Here is a 20845-nt window from a genome sequence, read left to right as displayed (position 1 = left end):
AAAGACGTGACATTCCACGAAAAGACATAACATTCCAAAAAAAGACATGACATTCCACACGACATTCCAAAAAAAGACGACATTCCAAGAAAAGACATGACATTCCACACGACATTCCAAGAAAAGAAACGACACTCCACACATTCCAAGAAAAGACATGACATTCCAAAAAAAGTCATGACATTCCAATAAAAGACATGACATTCCACACGACATTCCAAGAAAAGACATGACATTCCACAAATTCCAAGAAAAGTCATGACATTCCCAAAAAGACATGACATTCCAAGAAAAGACACGACATTCCACGAAAAGACATGACATTCGAAAAAAAAACATGACATTCCAAGAAAACACATGACATTCCAAGAAAACACATGACGTTCCACATGACATTCCAAGAAAAGACACAACATTCCACACATTCCAAGAAAAGACATGACATTCCAAAAAAGACATGACATTCCAAGAAAAGACATGACATTCCAAAAAAAGACATGACATTCCAGGAAAAGACATGACATTCCAAGAAAAGGCATGACATTCCCAAAAAACTCATGACATTCCAGGAAAAGACATGGCATTCCAGGAAAAGACATGACATTCCACATGACATTCCAAGAAAAGACACAACATTCCACACATTACAAGAAAAGCCACGACATTCCACACGACATTCCAAGAAAAGACATGACATTCCAAGAAAAGACATGACATTCCAAGAAAAGACATGACATTCCACACGACATTCCAAAAAAAGACATGACATTCCAAGAAAAGACGTGACATTCAAAAAAAGTCATGACATTCCAGGAAAAGACATGACATTCCAAGAAAAGACATGACATTCCACACGACATTCCAAACAAAGACATGACATTCCAAGAAAAGACAGGACATTCCAAAAAAAGACATGACATTCCAGGAAAAGACATGACATTCCAAGAAAAAGCATGACATTCCAGGAAAAGACATGATATTCCGAGAAAAGACATGACATTCCACATGACATTCCAAGAAAAGACATGACATTCCACACGACATTAAAAAAAAAGACATGACATTCCAAGTAAAGACATTACATTCCACATGACATTCCAGGAACAGACATAACATTCCAAGAAAAGACACGACATTCCACACGACATTCCAAAAAAAGACATGACATTGGAAGAAAAGACATGACATTCCAAAGAAAGACATGACATTCCAGGAAAAGACATGGCATTCCAAGAAAAGACATGATATTCCGAAAAAAGTCATGACATTACAGGAAAAGACATGAAATTCCAAGAAAAGACATGACATTCCACACAACATTCCAAGAAAAGACACGACATTCCACACATTCCAAGAAAAAACACAACATTCCACACGACATTCCAAGAAAAGACATGACATTCCAAGAAAAGACATGACATTCCAAGAAAAGACATGACATTCCACACGACATTCCAAAAAAAGACATGACATTCCCAAAAAAGTCATGACATTCCAAGAAAAGATATGACATTCCACACAACATTCCAATAAAAGACACGACATTCCACACATTCCAAGAAAAGACACGACATTCCACACGACATTCCAAAAAAAGACATGACATTCCAAGAAAAGACATGACATTCCAAGAAAAGACACGACATTCCACACGACATTCCAAAAAAAGACATGACATTGGAAGAAAAGACATGACATTCCAAAGAAAGACATGACATTCCAGGAAAAGACATGGCATTCCAAGAAAAGACATGATATTCCGAAAAAAGTCATGACATTACAGGAAAAGACATGAAATTCCAAGAAAAGACATGACATTCCACACAACATTCCAAGAAAGGACACGACATTCCACACATTCCAAGAAAAAACACGACATTCCACACGACATTCCAAAAAAAGACATGACATTCCAAGAAAAGACATGACATTCCAAGAAAAGACATGACATTCCACATGACATTCCAAAAAAAGACATGACATTCCCAAAAAAGTAATGACATTCCAAGAAAAGATATGACATTCCACACAACATTCCAAGAAAAGACATGACATTCCAACACAAAACATGACATTCCAAGAAAAGACATGACATTCCAAGAAAAGACATGACATTCCATGCGACACTCCAAAAAAAGACATGACATTCCAAGAAAAGACATGACATTCCACACATTCCAAGAAAAGACATGACCGTCCAAAAAAGACATGACATTCCAAGAAAACACATGACATTGCAAGAAAAGACATGACATTGCAAGAAAAGACACAACATTCCACACGACATTCCAGAAAAAGACATGACATTCCAAGGGAAGACATGACATTCCAAAAAAAGACATGACATTCCCGGAAAAGACATGACATTCCAAAAAAAGGCATGACATTCACAAAAAAGTCATGACATTCCAGGAAAAGACATGACATTCCAAGAAAAGACATGACATTCCACATGACATTCCAAGAAAAGACATGACATTCCAAAACAAAACATGACATTCCAAGAAAAGTCATGACATTCCAAGAAAAGACACGACATTCCACGCGACTCCAAAAAAAGACATGACATTCCAAGAAAAGACATGACATTCCAAAAAAAGACATGACATTACACGAAAAGACATGACATTCCAAGAAAAGACATGACATTCGAAAAAAAGTCATGACATTCCAGGAAAAGACATGGCATTCCAGGAAAAGACATGACATTCCACACGACATTCCAAGAAAAGACACAACATTCCACACATTACAAGAAAAGCCACAACATTCCAAAAAAATACATGACATTCCAAGAAAAGACATGACATTCCAAGAAAAGACCTGACATTCCACACGACATTCCAAAAAAAGACATGACATTCCAAGAAAAGACATGACATTCCACACAACATTCCAAAAAAAGACATGACATTTAAAGAAAAGACATGACATTCCACACGCCATTCCAAGAAAAGACACGACAGTCCACACATTCCAAGAAAAGACATAACATTCCAAAAAAAGTCATAACATTCCAAGAAAAGACATGACATTCCACACGACATTCCAAAAAAAGATATGTGATTCCAAGAAAAGACATAACATTCCAAAAAAAGACATGACATTCCAGGAAAAGACATGACATTCCAAGAAAAGACATGACATTCCAAAAAAAGACATGATATTCCACATGATATTCCCAGAAAAGACACAACATTCCAACACAAAACACAACATTCCAAGAAAAGACACGACATTCCACAAATTCCAAGAAAAGACATGACATTCCAAAAAAAGTCATGACATTCCAAGAAATGACATGACATTCCACACAAAATATGACATTCCAAGAAAAGACATAACATTCCAAAAAAAGACATGACATTCCAGGAAAATACATGACATTCCAAGAAAAGACATGACATTCCAAAAAAAGACATGACATTCCAGGAAAAGATATGACATTCCACATGACATTCCAAAAAAAGACACGACATTCCAACACAAAACATGACATTCCAAGAAAAGACATGACATTCCAAGAAAAGACACGACATTCCATGCGACACTCCAAAAAAAGACATGACATTCCAAGAAAAGACATGACATTCCACACATTCCAAGAAAAGACATGACCGTCCAAAAAAGACATGACATTCCAAGAAAACACATGACATTGCAAGAAAAGACATGACATTGCAAGAAAAGACACAACATTCCACACGACATTCCAGAAAAAGACATGACATTCCAAGGGAAGACATGACATTCCAAAAAAAGACATGACATTCCCGGAAAAGACATGACATTCCAAAAAAAGGCATGACATTCCCAAAAAAGTCATGACATTCCAGGAAAAGACATGACATTCCAAGAAAAGACATGACATTCCACATGACATTCCAAGAAAAGACATGACATTCCAAAACAAAACATGACATTCCAAGAAAAGTCATGACATTCCAAGAAAAGACACGACATTCCACGCGACTCCAAAAAAAGACATGACATTCCAAGAAAAGACATGACATTCCAAAAAAAGACATGACATTACACGAAAAGACATGACATTCCAAGAAAAGACATGACATTCGAAAAAAAGTCATGACATTCCAGGAAAAGACATGACATTCCACGAAAAGACATAACATTCCACACAACATTCCAAAAAAAAACATGACATTCGAAGAAAAGACATGACATTCCAAAAAAAGACATGACATTCCAGGAAAAGATATGACATTCCACATGACATTCCAAAAAAAGACACGACATTCCAACACAAAACATGACATTCCAAGAAAAGACATGACATTCCAAAAAAAGACACGACATTCCATGCGACACTCCAAAAAAAGACATGACATTCCAAGAAAAGACATGACATTCCACACATTCCAAGAAAAGACATGACCGTCCAAAAAAGACATGACATTCCAAGAAAACACATGACATTGCAAGAAAAGACATGACATTGCAAGAAAAGACACAACATTCCACACGACATTCCAGAAAAAGACATGACATTCCAAGGGAAGACATGACATTCCAAAAAAAGACATGACATTCCCGGAAAAGACATGACATTCCAAAAAAAGGCATGACATTCCCAAAAAAGTCATGACATTCCAGGAAAAGACATGACATTCCAAGAAAAGACATGACATTCCACATGACATTCCAAGAAAAGACATGACATTCCAAAACAAAACATGACATTCCAAGAAAAGTCATGACATTCCAAGAAAAGACACGACATTCCACGCGACTCCAAAAAAAGACATGACATTCCAAGAAAAGACATGACATTCCAAAAAAAGACATGACATTACACGAAAAGACATGACATTCCAAGAAAAGACATGACATTCGAAAAAAAGTCATGACATTCCAGGAAAAGACATGACATTCCACGAAAAGACATAACATTCCACACAACATTCCAAAAAAAAACATGACATTCCAAGAAAAGACATGACATTCCAAAAAAAGACATGACATTCCAGGAAAAGACATGACATTCCAAGAAAAGGCATGACATTTCCGAAAAACTCATGACATTCCAGGAAAAGACATGGCATTCCAGGAAAAGACATGACATTCCACATGACATTCCAAGAAAAGACACAACATTCCACACATTACAAGAAAAGCCACGACATTCCACACGACATTCCAAAAAAAGACATGACATTCCAAGAAAAGACATGACATTCCAAGAAAAGACCTGACATTCCACATGACATTCCAAAAAAAGACATGACATTCCAAGAAAAGACGTGACATTCAAAAAAAGTCATGACATTCCAGGAAAAGACATGACATTCCAAGAAAAGACATGACATTCCAAGAAAAGACATGACATTCCACACGACATTCCAAAAAAAGACATGACATTCCCAAAAAAGTAATGACATTCCAAGAAAAGATATGACATTCCACACAACATTCCAAGAAAAGACATGACATTCCAACACAAAACATGACATTCCAAGAAAAGACATGACATTCCAAGAAAAGACATGACATTCCATGCGACACTCCAAAAAAAGACATGACATTCCAAGAAAAGACATGACATTCCACACATTCCAAGAAAAGACATGACCGTCCAAAAAAGACATGACATTCCAAGAAAACACATGACATTGCAAGAAAAGACATGACATTGCAAGAAAAGACACAACATTCCACACGACATTCCAGAAAAAGACATGACATTCCAAGGGAAGACATGACATTCCAAAAAAAGACATGACATTCCCGGAAAAGACATGACATTCCAAAAAAAGGCATGACATTCACAAAAAAGTCATGACATTCCAGGAAAAGACATGACATTCCAAGAAAAGACATGACATTCCACATGACATTCCAAGAAAAGACATGACATTCCAAAACAAAACATGACATTCCAAGAAAAGTCATGACATTCCAAGAAAAGACACGACATTCCACGCGACTCCAAAAAAAGACATGACATTCCAAGAAAAGACATGACATTCCAAAAAAAGACATGACATTACACGAAAAGACATGACATTCCAAGAAAAGACATGACATTCGAAAAAAAGTCATGACATTCCAGGAAAAGACATGGCATTCCAGGAAAAGACATGACATTCCACACGACATTCCAAGAAAAGACACAACATTCCACACATTACAAGAAAAGCCACAACATTCCAAAAAAATACATGACATTCCAAGAAAAGACATGACATTCCAAGAAAAGACCTGACATTCCACACGACATTCCAAAAAAAGACATGACATTCCAAGAAAAGACATGACATTCCACACAACATTCCAAAAAAAGACATGACATTTAAAGAAAAGACATGACATTCCACACGCCATTCCAAGAAAAGACACGACAGTCCACACATTCCAAGAAAAGACATAACATTCCAAAAAAAGTCATAACATTCCAAGAAAAGACATGACATTCCACACGACATTCCAAAAAAAGATATGTGATTCCAAGAAAAGACATAACATTCCAAAAAAAGACATGACATTCCAGGAAAAGACATGACATTCCAAGAAAAGACATGACATTCCAAAAAAAGACATGATATTCCACATGATATTCCCAGAAAAGACACAACATTCCAACACAAAACACAACATTCCAAGAAAAGACACGACATTCCACAAATTCCAAGAAAAGACATGACATTCCAAAAAAAGTCATGACATTCCAAGAAATGACATGACATTCCACACGACATTCCCCAAAAAATATGACATTCCAAGAAAAGACATAACATTCCAAAAAAAGACATGACATTCCAGGAAAATACATGACATTCCAGGAAAATACATGACATTCCAAGAAAAGACATGACATTCCAAAAAAAGACATGACATTCCAGGAAAAGATATGACATTCCACATGACATTCCAAAAAAAGACACGACATTCCAACACAAAACATGACATTCCAAGAAAAGACATGACATTCCAAGAAAAGACACGACATTCCATGCGACACTCCAAAAAAAGACATGACATTCCAAGAAAAGACATGACATTCCAAGAAAAGACATGACCGTCCAAAAAAGACATGACATTCCAAGAAAACACATGACATTGCAAGAAAAGACATGACATTGCAAGAAAAGACACAACATTCCACACGACATTCCAGAAAAAGACATGACATTCCAAGGGAAGACATGACATTCCAAAAAAAGACATGACATTCCCGGAAAAGACATGACATTCCAAAAAAAGGCATGACATTCCCAAAAAAGTCATGACATTCCAGGAAAAGACATGACATTCCAAGAAAAGACATGACATTCCACATGACATTCCAAGAAAAGACATGACATTCCAAAACAAAACATGACATTCCAAGAAAAGTCATGACATTCCAAGAAAAGACACGACATTCCACGCGACTCCAAAAAAAGAAATGACATTCCAAAAAAAGACATGACATTACACGAAAAGACATGACATTCCAAGAAAAGACATGACATTCGAAAAAAAGTCATGACATTCCAGGAAAAGACATGACATTCCACGAAAAGACATAACATTCCACACAACATTCCAAAAAAAAACATGACATTCCAAGAAAAGACATGACATTCCAAAAAAAGACATGACATTCCAGGAAAAGACATGACATTCCAAGAAAAGGCATGACATTCCCAAAAAACTCATGACATTCCAGGAAAAGACATGGCATTCCAGGAAAAGACATGACATTCCACATGACATTCCAAGAAAAGACACAACATTCCACACATTACAAGAAAAGCCACGACATTCCACACGACATTCCAAAAAAAGACATGACATTCCAAGAAAAGACATGACATTCCAAGAAAAGACCTGACATTCCACATGACATTCCAAAAAAAGACATGACATTCCAAGAAAAGACGTGACATTCAAAAAAAGTCATGACATTCCAGGAAAAGACATGACATTCCAAGAAAAGACATGACATTCCACACGACATTCCAAAGAAAGACATGACATTCCAAGAAAAGACATGACATTCCAAAAAAAGACATGACATTCCAGGAAAAGACACGACATTCCAAGAAAAAGCATGACATTCCAGGAAAAGACATGATATTCCGAGAAAAGACATGACATTCCACATGACATTCCAAGAAAAGACATGACATTCCACACGACATTAAAAAAAAAGACATGACATTCCAAGTAAAGACATTACATTCCACATGACATTCCAGGAACAGACATAACATTCCAAGAAAAGACACGACATTCCACAAGATATTCCAAAAAAAGACATGACATTGGAAGAAAAGACATGACATTCCAAAGAAAGACATGACATTCCAGGAAAAGACATGGCATTCCAAGAAAAGACATGATATTCCGAAAAAAGTCATGACATTACAGGAAAAGACATGAAATTCCAAGAAAAGACATGACATTCCACACAACATTCCAAGAAAAGACACGACATTCCACACATTCCAAGAAAAAACACGACATTCCACACGACATTCCAAAAAAAGACATGACATTCCAAGAAAAGACATGACATTCCAAGAAAAGACATGACATTCCACACGACATTCCAAAAAAAGACATGACATTCCAAAGAAAGACATGACATTCCAGGAAAAGACATGGCATTCCAAGAAAAGACATGATATTCCGAAAAAAGTCATGACATTACAGGAAAAGACATGAAATTCCAAGAAAAGACATGACATTCCACACAACATTCCAAGAAAGGACACGACATTCCACACATTCCAAGAAAAGACACGACATTCCACACGACATTCCAAAAAAAGACATGACATTCCAAGAAAAGACGACATTCCAAGAAAAGACATGACATTCCACACGACATTCCAAAAAAAGACATGACATTCCAAAAAATGTCATGACATTCCAAGAAAAGATATGACATTCCACACAACATTCCAAGAAAAGACATGACATTCCAACACAAAACATGACATTCCAAGAAAAGACACGACATTCCAAGAAAAGACACAACATTCCAAAAAAAAGACGTGACATTCCACGAAAAGACATAACATTCCAAAAAAAGACATGACATTCCACACGACATTCCAAAAAAAGACATGACATTCCAAGAAAAGACGACATTCCAAGAAAAGAAACGACACTCCACACATTCCAAGAAAAGACATGACATTCCAAAAAAAGTCATGACATTCCAATAAAAGACATGACATTCCACACGACATTCCAAGAAAAGACATGACATTCCACAAATTCCAAGAAAAGTCATGACATTCCCAAAAAGACATGACATTCCAAGAAAAGACACGACATTCCACGAAAAGACATGACATTCGAAAAAAAAACATGACATTCCAAGAAAACACATGACATTCCAAGAAAACACATGACGTTCCACATGACATTCCAAGAAAAGACACAACATTCCACACATTCCAAGAAAAGACATGACATTCCAAAAAAGACATGACATTCCAAGAAAAGACATGACATTCCACATGACATTCCAAGAAAAGACACAACATTCCACACATTCCAAGAAAAGATATGACATTTCAAAAAAAGTCATGACATTCCAAGAAAAGACATGACATTCCAAAAAAAGACATGACATTCCAGGAAAAGACATGGCATTCCAAAAAAAGACATGACATTCCAGGAAAAGACATCACATTCCAAGAAAAGGCATGACATTCCCAAAAAACTCATGACATTCCAGGAAAAGACATGGCATTCCAGGAAAAGACATGACATTCCACATGACATTCCAAGAAAAGACACAACATTCCACACATTACAAGAAAAGCCACGACATTCCACACGACATTCCAAAAAAAGACATGACATTCCAAGAAAAGACATGACATTCCACATGACATTCCAAGAAAAGACATGACATTCCAACACAAAACATGACATTCCAAGAAAAGTCATGACATTCCAAGAAAAGGCATGACATTCCAAGAAAAGACACGACATTCCACGCAACATTCCAAAAAAAGACATGACATTCCAAGAAAAGACATGACATTCCAAAAAAAGAGATGACATTCCAGGAAAAGACATGACATTCCAAGAAAAGAAATGACATTAAAAAAAAAGTCATGACATTCCAGGAAAAGACATGACATTCCAAGAAAAGACATGACATTCCAAAAAAAGACATGACACTCCAAGAAAAAGCATGACATTCCCAAATGTCATTCCAAAAAAAGAGATGACATTCCAGGAAAAAACATGACATTCCAAGAAAAGACATGACATTCCAAAAAAAGTCATGACATTCCAGGAAAACACGACATTCCAAGAAAAGACACGACATTCCACACGACATTAAAAAAAAAGACATGACATTCCAAAAAAAGGCATGACATTCCAGGAAAAGACATGACATTCCAAGAAAAGACATGACATTCCACACGACATTCCAAAAAAAGACATGACATTCCAAGTAAAGACATGACATTCCACACGACATTCCAAGAAAGACACAACATTCCACACATTACAAGAAAAGCCACGGCATTCCACACGACATTCCAAAAAAATACATGACATTTCAAGAAAAGACATGACATTCCACACGACATTCCAAAAAAAGACATGACATTCCAAGAAAATAAATGACATTCCACACAACATTCCAAGAAAAGAAACGACATTCCACACATTCCAAGAAAAGACATGACATTCCAAAAAAGTCATGAAATTCCAATAAAAGACATGACATTCCACACGACATTCCAAGAAAAGACATGACATTTCAACACAAAACATGACATTCCAAGAAAAGACACGACATTCCATACGACATTCCAAAAAAAGACATGACATTCCAATAAAAGACATGACATTCCACATGACATTCCAAGAGAAGAGTGAGTGAGGAGGCGGGCCCACCCACACACACCAGACACCGCCACATACTCAGTCAGTGCGCACCCGCGCCCATGCAGCATTTTAAATAGCGCTGCGGGGGCAGGCAAAATAATTGTATTAAATTGCAATTGAGGGATTAGACTGGAAATAATTTTTGGCAGGGACGTCAATTGGTAGCGCTTTCACGCGCTACTAGATTGACGTCCCTCTGCCCCAAAAACAAACAATTTCCACCACTCACTCACACACAATGATGTGAGTGTGTTCACAGTGACACGAATCACTCGTCGAGTGACGTAACCCCAACTTCACTGCTGACTCACTCAGCAGGCAGGCTCAGCGCGCTGCGCAGGCGCACTAAGTCGACCCTGAGTCGGAGACTAGTCTGCCGTCAGAGTCAGACTCTTCACTCAGTCAGTGCAAGTTCATGAATCATGGACCATGATGATTCATGAACTTGCACTGACTGTGAGTGACCAGTCGGCAGTGGTGAGGCGCCGCCCCAAGTAAAAAAAATGTGCACCACATGCGTTTAGGAGCCCAAAAATAGGCTCCTCCAGTTGAGGTTTTTGGGACAGAGTGACCACCGAGACTCGTTTGTGTGTCTAAAAGGCTGCTTTATTGGAACAGGTGCCCCTAGGCCTACCCCCTTGGCCTTTGCCTTACAAAACTAAAACCTCACTAGACATCGAGTCAACTGACCCCGCCCCTCCCCCTCCCCTACCCTTTTCCCTTCCCCCCTTCTTCTGGACCTGTCTTTTCCTTCCTCTCGTCTCCTTTACTTGCTCCCGCCCTACCTACTTCTCTGAACCTGTCCGCTCCTGAGCAGTCTCCTGCCTGTCCTTGTCTAATTAATGTTCCCCCCCGTACTAATACCTGTCTTTCCCTGCCATCTCCGTCCTACCCCGAGCTTTTAATAGCTGCCCTGCAGCTGTCCCCGCCTTGGCAAGCACCTGTCCAAGCGACGCATACTTAAACCACCCCTCCCCCCAGGACACCTGCTCCAAGAAAGACCCCTAAATCATCCATAACATGAGGGAGGGAGGGTGGGGAAAGAAAACACAGAGCCCGCCTGCCTACACCCTGGCCACCAGGTCACCTTCCAAAATGGTGCCTGTAACCACAAAATGGCCGCATAAATACCCAACCCACCCCCTTGTAATTGGCACCCCGGACGTCCAAACGCGTCCTGGGTCGTGCCACCCGTCCCAAAAACCCCGGGGGGGGAACTCCTCGTTCCTCCTCTTCCCCCCGAGGCCCCATTGGGACAGAGTGACCACCGAGACTCGTTTGTGTGTGTAAAAGGCCGCTTTATTGGAACAGGTGCCCCTAGGCCTACCCCCTTGGCCTTTGCCTTACAAAACTAAAACCTCACTAGACATCGAGTCACCTGACCCCGCCCCTCCCCCTCCCCTACCCCGATCCCTCCCCCCTTCTTCTGGACCTGTCTTTTCCTTCCTCTCGTCTCCTTTACTTTCTCCCGCCCTACCTACTTCTCTGAACCTGTCCGCTCCTGAGCAGTCTCCTGCCTGTCCTTGTCTAATTAATGTTCCCCCGTCCTAATACCAGTCTTTCCCTGCCATCTCCGTCCTACCCCCGAGCTTTTAATAGCTGCCCTGCAGCTGTCCCCGCCACCAGAAAAAGGCCCTGACTTTTTCTGCCCCCCCACACTAGGTCTCGCGTAGTAAAGCCTTGAGCTGCTCTCTCAACTGTAAGAGATATAACTCCATCCCCATGAACGATAGGTGTACCCCATCATCCCTAAAAAATTCCACGTCCTCAAACCGTATGTCTGCATGCTCCAAAAATGATATACCTCGCCCCACACAAAAACCCCTCATTTCCTTATTAATCTTACGTCTGGCCCTCTCTATGGCCCCTGGTTTCCTGGCCCCTCTCCACACCCGACGTGGCATAAATGCCGTAAAAACGATATGACATCCTTTCCACTGCTCGCTCACTAACTGTAGAACTCTTTTCATTACCTTGAGCAAATTCAAACCCGTGGATCTGACTAAATCGTTTTCCCCAAGATGAACACAAAGCAAATAAGGACAATGTCCCCTCCCTCGCGTTACCTGAAGCCGAGGAACTAACTCGCCCCATAGCATACCCCCTTTCCCAATCCACGTCACCCGATAACGATCAATATCAAATCCCAGATTCGACCCTGACGCAGTCCATTGAGCCTGTCGTTGTGCCCACTTTACAAAAGAATGCCCAATCACCCATATCTCCAAATAGGCCGCTTCTGGCCCCAGGACCACACCTGAAAAAGAAAAAAGAGATGAAAGTAATCATTCCCTCTTCCCTACCAACCTTCTAACAGTCACTTTCCCGCACATATCTCCGAAAGCAATCCGACCTCCATCTACCCAACGCCATCATTTCTTCTCTATCCCAACCTTTCTCCCCTGCCTCAGTAGCCATTCCAATGCGAAAGGAATGTGTCCCAAATCTCTCCGCCTCCAAACCCATACCCGCTATTCCTTTTCTCAATACTGCCAGGAGCTGCGCCGCCGTCACCTTGCGACCACCCGCGTGACAAAAAACCGGACCCGCCGAAAACTCAGACCCCGATCGCAGTATGACACCCAACCTCACCGGGCAAATGTCCTTGCAAGGGTAACGACGAAGAACTACCGTAGCCCCGGCGCCTTTCTGATCAGTTTTCGATTGTCGAACCCAGAGAGCCAACCCTTTCCTCACCACCCGAACCTCCCTCCACAAAATACCCGTAGCTCCCGACCGGCCCAGTAACTCCGATACCTGAAACGCTCCAAAGAACATCCAAGACATGAGGGTCCCGAAAAGAATAGCCGCGCGCTCGTCATAGCACAGACTGCCCATCATCGCTATCAAGCCTTTGAGCATAGTCAGAGATATTGGTTGACGCTCCAGGCCCCGTTTCCCAAATGATTTGTCCCAACCTTTCAATACTCTTGTTCCTAATTCCCCAGCCGACGGCGGGTAACCCCATAAAAGCTTACCCACAAAACCGATGGCCGACAACTTACCCGATATCGTGACTCTCGACTGACCCTTACCAATCAAATCCATAATGAACTGAATCACATCTTCCACCACTTCTTCCTGCCGCGCCCGCCGTCGCGCCCCAGATCCCAGGAACTCCTCCCATGCTTTCGCATAGGCCCGCCTCGTGGACGGTGCCAAGGAGTTCATAACCAGTCTAAGCATCCGTGATCGCCTACTCTCCATAAAACCTCCGGCATGCGGATTCTTCTCAACGCCACGCCCGTGGTCAATGCATGGAAGCGCTGCCACTGCGAATGAGACAAGGCATCCGCTATGTCATTATTCACCCCCGGAACGTGTCTCGCACTGAAGTGAATGTCATTACGCAAACATTGCAGGACAAAAACGCGAAGCAGCTGCAACAACCCTGCCTCCCGCGCCGACTGCCGGTTAACCATCTGAACCACTGCCAAGTTATCGACCCGAAACAGCACCCGCGAATGCCTCAGCTCCGTGCCCCATAAGCACACCGCTACGATCAGCGGAAAAAATTCCAAAAACGCGATGCTACGACCGCCGTGCTTCCACTCCACTGGCCATTCCTCTGCGCACCAACGCTCGTCCCAATACAACCCAAAACCCGCCGCATCCGAAAACATCTGAGCGTCCCACTCCCACTCTCTCCAGACCTTCAGAGGAATACCATTAAATGACTCTAGGAACCTTGACCACATGCGCAAGTCCTCTCGAACTCCCACCTTCAAGCGCACATGATGGTGGGGTAGCGCTTGCCCCGCCAGCGCTAGCGAAAGTCGCCTGCAAAACGTCCTGCCCGCACGCACAACCCTGCACGCAAAATTCAAATGTCCTAGTAACACCTGCACCTCCTTCACCGTAACCTTGTGCCTCCGCAGCATTTCTTCAATTCGCTTGATCATATCAGTCTGTTTTCCTACAGGCAACCGCGCTATGCCTGCCACTGTGTCCAGTTCAATCCCCAAAAACGACAGCGCCGTAGCTGGCCCCACTGTCTTTTCGGGAGCCAGGGGCACACCCAGATCTCCCATAATGTCCATAAACCAGCTCAGCACCGCCGCACAACGCGGGCTGTCTGCTGGCGCCGCAAAAAAGAAGTCATCCAAGTAGTGCGTTACCTCTTGGTGACCCGTACTTTGCACAAAAATCCATTGAAGCGCCGTGCTAAAACGCTCAAACAGCGCACACGAGCTGGAGCAACCCATGGGCAATGCCTTGTCCACGTACCAGCTCACCAGGAACTGGATGCCCAACAATTCAAAATCATCCGGGTGCACTGGCAGCAGCCGAAAAGCTGACTTGATGTCCGTCTTTGCCATCAAAGCCCCCGGCCCCAACTGATCCACCATTTGAACCGCAACATCCACCGACGCATACGACACCTTTGTGAATTCCTCCGGGATGAATTCATTCACCGATGCCCCCTCTGGCCAGGACAAGTGATGAATCAACCGAAATTGGCATTCCTCTTTTTTGGGCACTATGCCAATTGGAGACACTTTGAGATTTTCCAAGGGCCAATACTGGAACGGGCCCGCCATGCGCCCCTCCTTTACCTCCTTCATCAACTTCCCTTGGACCAGTTCCTCTTTTCCCCGCACGGATCGCAAATTCTCCGCCCACCGACGCTCCCGCGGACCTTGATATCCCAACCTGAACCCATCCCGAAAACCGCGAATCAATAACTCAGCGTCCTCCTGCCTGTCATACCCCTGCAACCCTAACTGCAATCTATCCACCTTAACCGGCGTAATAGCCTTTTCCCGCCATGCCTGGCCTCTGGCGCTGTCCTTCCTTTCCTCCCATACTGGCTCCTTGACCCCCACTTGCCGATCCCCCTGCACTGACCCCCACCTGCTGTCCATTACACGCTGTGACCGGATGACGCCCTGCGCATTTTGTACACTCGTGCCGAAACTTACAGTACTCCCTGGTACATATACCTTTATTGAAGTCCCAGCATGCCCCAGACCTACCTGTCCCTGCACCAATGGCTCTATTAGGGCTGGAGCCCCGGGACCCCACCCCTTGGGTGGGGGGCTCCCGAAAGGGCCGATATATTATGGGCAACCCACTAGCCGTAAACACGGTTTTCCCGAATTTTGCCGGCCCCATGGTGTGCTGCCACAAGTCTGTATCAATTTCTCCCCATTGCACTTTGAGATCTGCCGCCATGCGCGCTCGAAATTCTTCGTCGTACTGGCGCCACGCGTATCCCCCATAGTTAAGCTGCGCTTTTCTTATGATATCCATATATTTAAATAAGGATACCGACCTCTCCGGGAATCACTCGCAATAAACGCTAGCGAAGATCAAAAAAGCCGCCGTCCAATTCTCTATCGTAACTGGCACTTTTGGCCGTTTAGAAAGCTCCCACTCCTCCTCCTTGGAGCCCTCCTTGGCCCTGATCTCCCGATGTAGCAATTTTAATATGTCCACATATTCTCCTTTCCAAATTTTTTCTTTCGTCACTGGCATTAAATGAGCCCCCAGCGGCTTAGCTGTGCCCATATATGGCAGCTTCACCTTTTTCGACGCCGGCTCCCCCTCCTTTTCATCCTTCGCTCCCTTTTCCACCCCGGCCGCCGCTACACTGCCCCCTTCTCCCGAACCAACGCCCTTCGCCTCCTTCCCTGCCTTCCCGTCGCCCACTGTTGATACCCCGTGTCTTGCATATATACTCCCTTCACTAAACGCACCAACTCTTCCCTCGCTTCTGAGGCCACCGATATCATTGAGCATGACGAAATCTTACCTGGAGATAGCAACGGTGGCCGCTCCTGAACCGTCCGCGCCTCTCCTCCCTTCCGTTCTCCCCGACGTTCCCCACGCCGTGTACCTGACCGCTGTACCTGCAATGACTTACGGACAGGGTTAGACGTACCCCGCCCTCCTCTCTCCCACCACTCATACTCACTCTCACTGTTCCTCAACTCGCCCTCTTCCAAACTCTCCTCTGACCTTTCTTCACACTCGACCGCACTCGCACCCGAGCCACCGCATCTCACGCAGCTGGAATACTCCCCTCTCTGTTTTGACCGCCGTCTGGACGGGCCCGGACGTTGCTCCTTCTGGGCCGTGGCGACGGGGGGGGCGCAATGCCCTCTCCACCACACCGCCCAATAGAAGCATCCGCAGCCCCGCTGCGTCGCCTGCTCCAACCTGATGATGATATCCGGCTGGCCGCCCCAGGGCCCGCTTTCCCTTCTCCCCAGTGCACACGAGCCGCGTCCTGCTCGCCTGGGTCCTCATCACTGTAGTCCAACTGCCCCTGCCAAGAAAGGTCTGGTGTGCCAGGTGAAGAACTCATATCCCATTGCCCACCTACCCCAAATACCTCCTCCCCTTCTAACCCCTCCTCGAGCAGCCCCACATCAAATCCCCCAACCTCCCCCTCCGTGGCACCCTCCCCAGCGGACCTGACAGGGGCACCCCCAATGCTTGCGGAAGGGGCACCTCCACCTACCCTACCCACGTCGCCCCCTAAATCCCCTCCCTCCTCATCGCTGCTCCACTGGAGGATAGTAGGCCATTTACTAGAAAGGGGTATCTTAGGGTCCCCTTCTGCTTCCTGCTCTATAGGGGTCCGAGGTTGCCCCCCCCCACAGGGGAAGAGCCCACCTCCCACGACCCGATATCTGACCCAACACTGCGCCCCCTTTTTTCCCTCTCGCCCGGAGGTGCAGCCACCGAAACAGGCAATGCCCCGGCGGGTGCCTTTGCACCCGCGGCGTTAAGTTTCAAATTAGTTTGCCTGGCGCTGCTCAGGCGCTCCTGGCGCGCACCCGCTGCCTTTCCTTTTTTTCTTTTTGGTGCGCTCGACACGAGCGCCCCAACTTGGCTTTCCCCCAAGGCCAGTTGACCTGCCGCCACGCGCGGCCCGCCCTCCATTTTCGCGCTGGGAAGCCGCTCGAACGCCTCCCAGCGCGACCCGGCTCTCGGGAAACCCTCGGGGTTTCCCCAACCCGCTCCCGCCCATAGACCCTCCCTAAGCCCGCCCCATGCCCGCCCCTCGCCCCCGCTCCCCGGGAAGGGCCCCTTACCTTACCGACCGCTGCAACACGCGGCGGGGAGCACGCGGCCACCGCCGCCGCCACCCCCGCGGAGGCCCTGCGCGCCGGGCGGGTCGGAGCCAGAGCTCCCTCTCTCAACAAATCAAGTCGGCCCGCCTGGCGCAGCAGAGCGACAGCCTCCATAACCTTTGCCTCAGATTCCATCCTGCCTGCAATCACCGCAATCCTAACGACGACACACGCCGAGATAAGGTAAAACGACTAACAATCTACCCCTAACTGTGCCGCGATGGTTCTTTTAAAGAACGATAAAAGTATTATGAAAAAATGTTTCTACTTCTTTTTTTTAAACGCCTGCACCAACCACGAGGAAAGAAAACACAGAGCCCGCCTGCCTACACCCTGGCCACCAGGTCACCTTCCAAAATGGTGCCTGTAACCACAAAATGGCCGCATAAACACCCAACCCACCCCCTTGTAATTGGCACCCCGAATGTCCAAACGCGTCCCGGGTCGTGCCACCCGTCCCAAAAACCCCGGGGGGGGAACTCCTCGTTCCTCCTCTCCCCCCCCCCCGAGGCCCCATTTTCGCACAAATGGTAAAAATGTCACCCATTTGAGCGGGAAATAGCCCAATCTGGCAACATTGCCCAGAACCAGCGTCACACCTGTCCCTAAGATGGCTGACACTGGCCAGGTCACAGAAATCTCACCGCTAACCTCTCCCCTGAATTTGTATCAATCTGATCGAGATCTGTGAGAAACATAGGAATGACACCCGAACCTCATTTAGGTGCATTTTTCTACGACACCATGGCAGAACACAGGACACAGGACAGAAGAGGTTCTAAAGACTCTAAACCAGCGTTTTAAAGATCAAAATAGGAAGTCTCCACACCAGACTCCCCTATTAAACCCAAAACAGATAACTGTGTAACACTAGAACTAATTATGCAAAAGCTGGACGCACTTCACAACCTTGCACAGTCCTCAAAAGCTACTATGGAGTACATGTAAAATGACCTCTCATACCCTGAAACAGGACATGCGCCTAATGACCAGCAGAATCTCCGAAGTGGAATCGCGCATAAGCAATTTAGAGGACCATGATCGCACTGCAGCTAAAGCAATGACAACGTCCTCAATAAGACTGACAAGGTTGGAGAAACACATCACAGAGTTAGAGGACAGAAATAGGAGAGGTAATCTTCAGATATTTGGCTTGATATTTGAGAAATGGATCCCCCAAGTCCTAGGAATAAACTTAGAAAATGACTTTAAAATAACGCGGGCCCACAGAATTCCAACTCACTTTACTAAAAACTCTGGCACCCCATGGGCCCTCATCTTCAGACCCCTCCGATACTCACATACAAAGTCCATCATTACCCAGAAAAGAAAATACAAAGGATCAAATGGCAAGGGACATCTATTGGGATATCACAAGACTACTCTAAAGACATTGTTAAAAAAAGGAAAGCATTCCTTGCCTATGCCAACCCCCAAAAACCTCATCAATCCAGTTCTCATTCATCAGACCGGCACGTCTAAAGACAAGTCACAATGGAAAAACCTCAATATTCGCGGATACTAAAGACCTAGGGGCATATTTATACTCTGTTTGCGCCGGAATTGCGTCGTTTTTTTTTACGCAATTCCAACGCAAAACTAACTCCATATTTATACTTTGGCGTTAGACGCGTCTAGCGCCAAAGTCCATGGAGTTTGCGTCATTTTTTAGCGTGGACACCTACTTTGCGTTAATGATATGCAAGGTAGGCGTTCCCGTCTAAAAAAGTGACTCCGAGGCATGTGCGCCATTTTTATACTCCCGGGCAAAATTCACGCCCGGGAGTGGGCGGGTCAAAAAAAATGACGTCCAGCCGCTTTTGCAGCGTTTTTTAGCACCTGGACAAGGCAGGCGTTAAGGGACCTGTGGGCTCGGAAGGAGCCCAGAGGTGCCCTCCCATGCCCCCAGGGACCCCCCCTGTCACCCTTGCCCACCCCAGGAGGACACCCAAGGATGGAGGGACCCGTCCCAGGGACATTAAGGTAAGTTCAGGTAAGTATTTAAAAAAAAAAAAATTGTGGCATAGGGGGGCCTGATTTGTGCCCCCCTACATGCCACTATGCCCAATGACCATGCCCAGGGGACAGAAGTCCCCTGGGCATGGCCATTGGGCAAGGGGGCATGACTCCTGTCTTTGCTAAGACAGGAGTCATTTCAATGGGGGTTGGGAGTCGAAATAAATGGCGCAAATCGGGTTGAGGCGATAATTTTGCCTCAGCCTGACTTGCCCCATTTTTTGGCGCCCAAGCTCCATATTCCCCTACGCCGGCGCTGCCTGGTGTACGTCATTTTTTTTCACGCACATCAGGCAGCGCCGGCGGCTAACGCCGGCTAACGTCATTGAATAAATACGGCGCCCGCATGGCGCTTCAGAATGGCGTTAGCCGGCGCTAATTTTTTTGACGCAAAACTGCGTTAGCGCAGTTTTGTGTCAAAAAGTATAAATATGGCCCCTAGAATCTTAATCGCGGGGATCGAAAACTTGAAGATATGCTCGTAATCATATGTAGAGGACGCTAACACTCCTCTCCTAACATTTTGTAACTTACTAACAAACTCACCCCAACAACATGCCACAACCTAACGTCTAACTAGCTGATCATATATCACCTCATCAACCTACCAAGGTCAATAATATAGAGAATACAGTAACTCTAATGTTGCCCTTTATTCACTACAAACTCTACACTTCACTTACTCAAATGACACACAGTGATTCATTAAACCTTAACGCTCTTATCACTAGTGTGCTGCGATTATTGATTGACTATTAACCCCTAAGTCGTATTGCATCCCTCTAACCTACCTATAGATAAACAAACCTATAAAGGAAGCACGCATATTAGCACTTATCATCCACCTCTATACTCTAATTCTAACGTAATACTAACCCTAT

General features: G+C 44.4%; 2 protein-coding genes across 2 annotated transcripts in view; one reads left to right on the top strand and one right to left on the bottom strand.

Annotated features, from left to right (window-relative positions):
- Nucleotides 1-13176: 13176 nt before the first annotated feature.
- LOC138246945 (integrase/recombinase xerD homolog) lies at nucleotides 13177-14037 on the bottom strand. The gene has a single exon (XM_069201693.1). The coding sequence runs from the start codon at nucleotides 14035-14037 to the stop codon at nucleotides 13177-13179; it is 861 nt and encodes a 286-aa protein (XP_069057794.1).
- A 3875-nt stretch (nucleotides 14038-17912) lies between these two features.
- PRELID1 (PRELI domain containing 1) overlaps nucleotides 17913-20845 on the top strand; it is a 232218-nt gene continuing 229285 nt past the window's right edge. Inside the window, exon 1 of the mRNA XM_069244511.1 lies at nucleotides 17913-18131. The gene's annotated coding sequence lies outside the window, so the exon portion shown is untranslated. The remainder of the gene's footprint in view (nucleotides 18132-20845) is intronic.

The sequence above is a fragment of the Pleurodeles waltl genome, chromosome 7 (genome assembly GCF_031143425.1).
Source record: "Pleurodeles waltl isolate 20211129_DDA chromosome 7, aPleWal1.hap1.20221129, whole genome shotgun sequence".
Taxonomy (NCBI): Eukaryota; Metazoa; Chordata; class Amphibia; order Caudata; family Salamandridae; genus Pleurodeles; species Pleurodeles waltl.
This window is presented reverse-complemented; position numbering and strand designations above follow the sequence as displayed.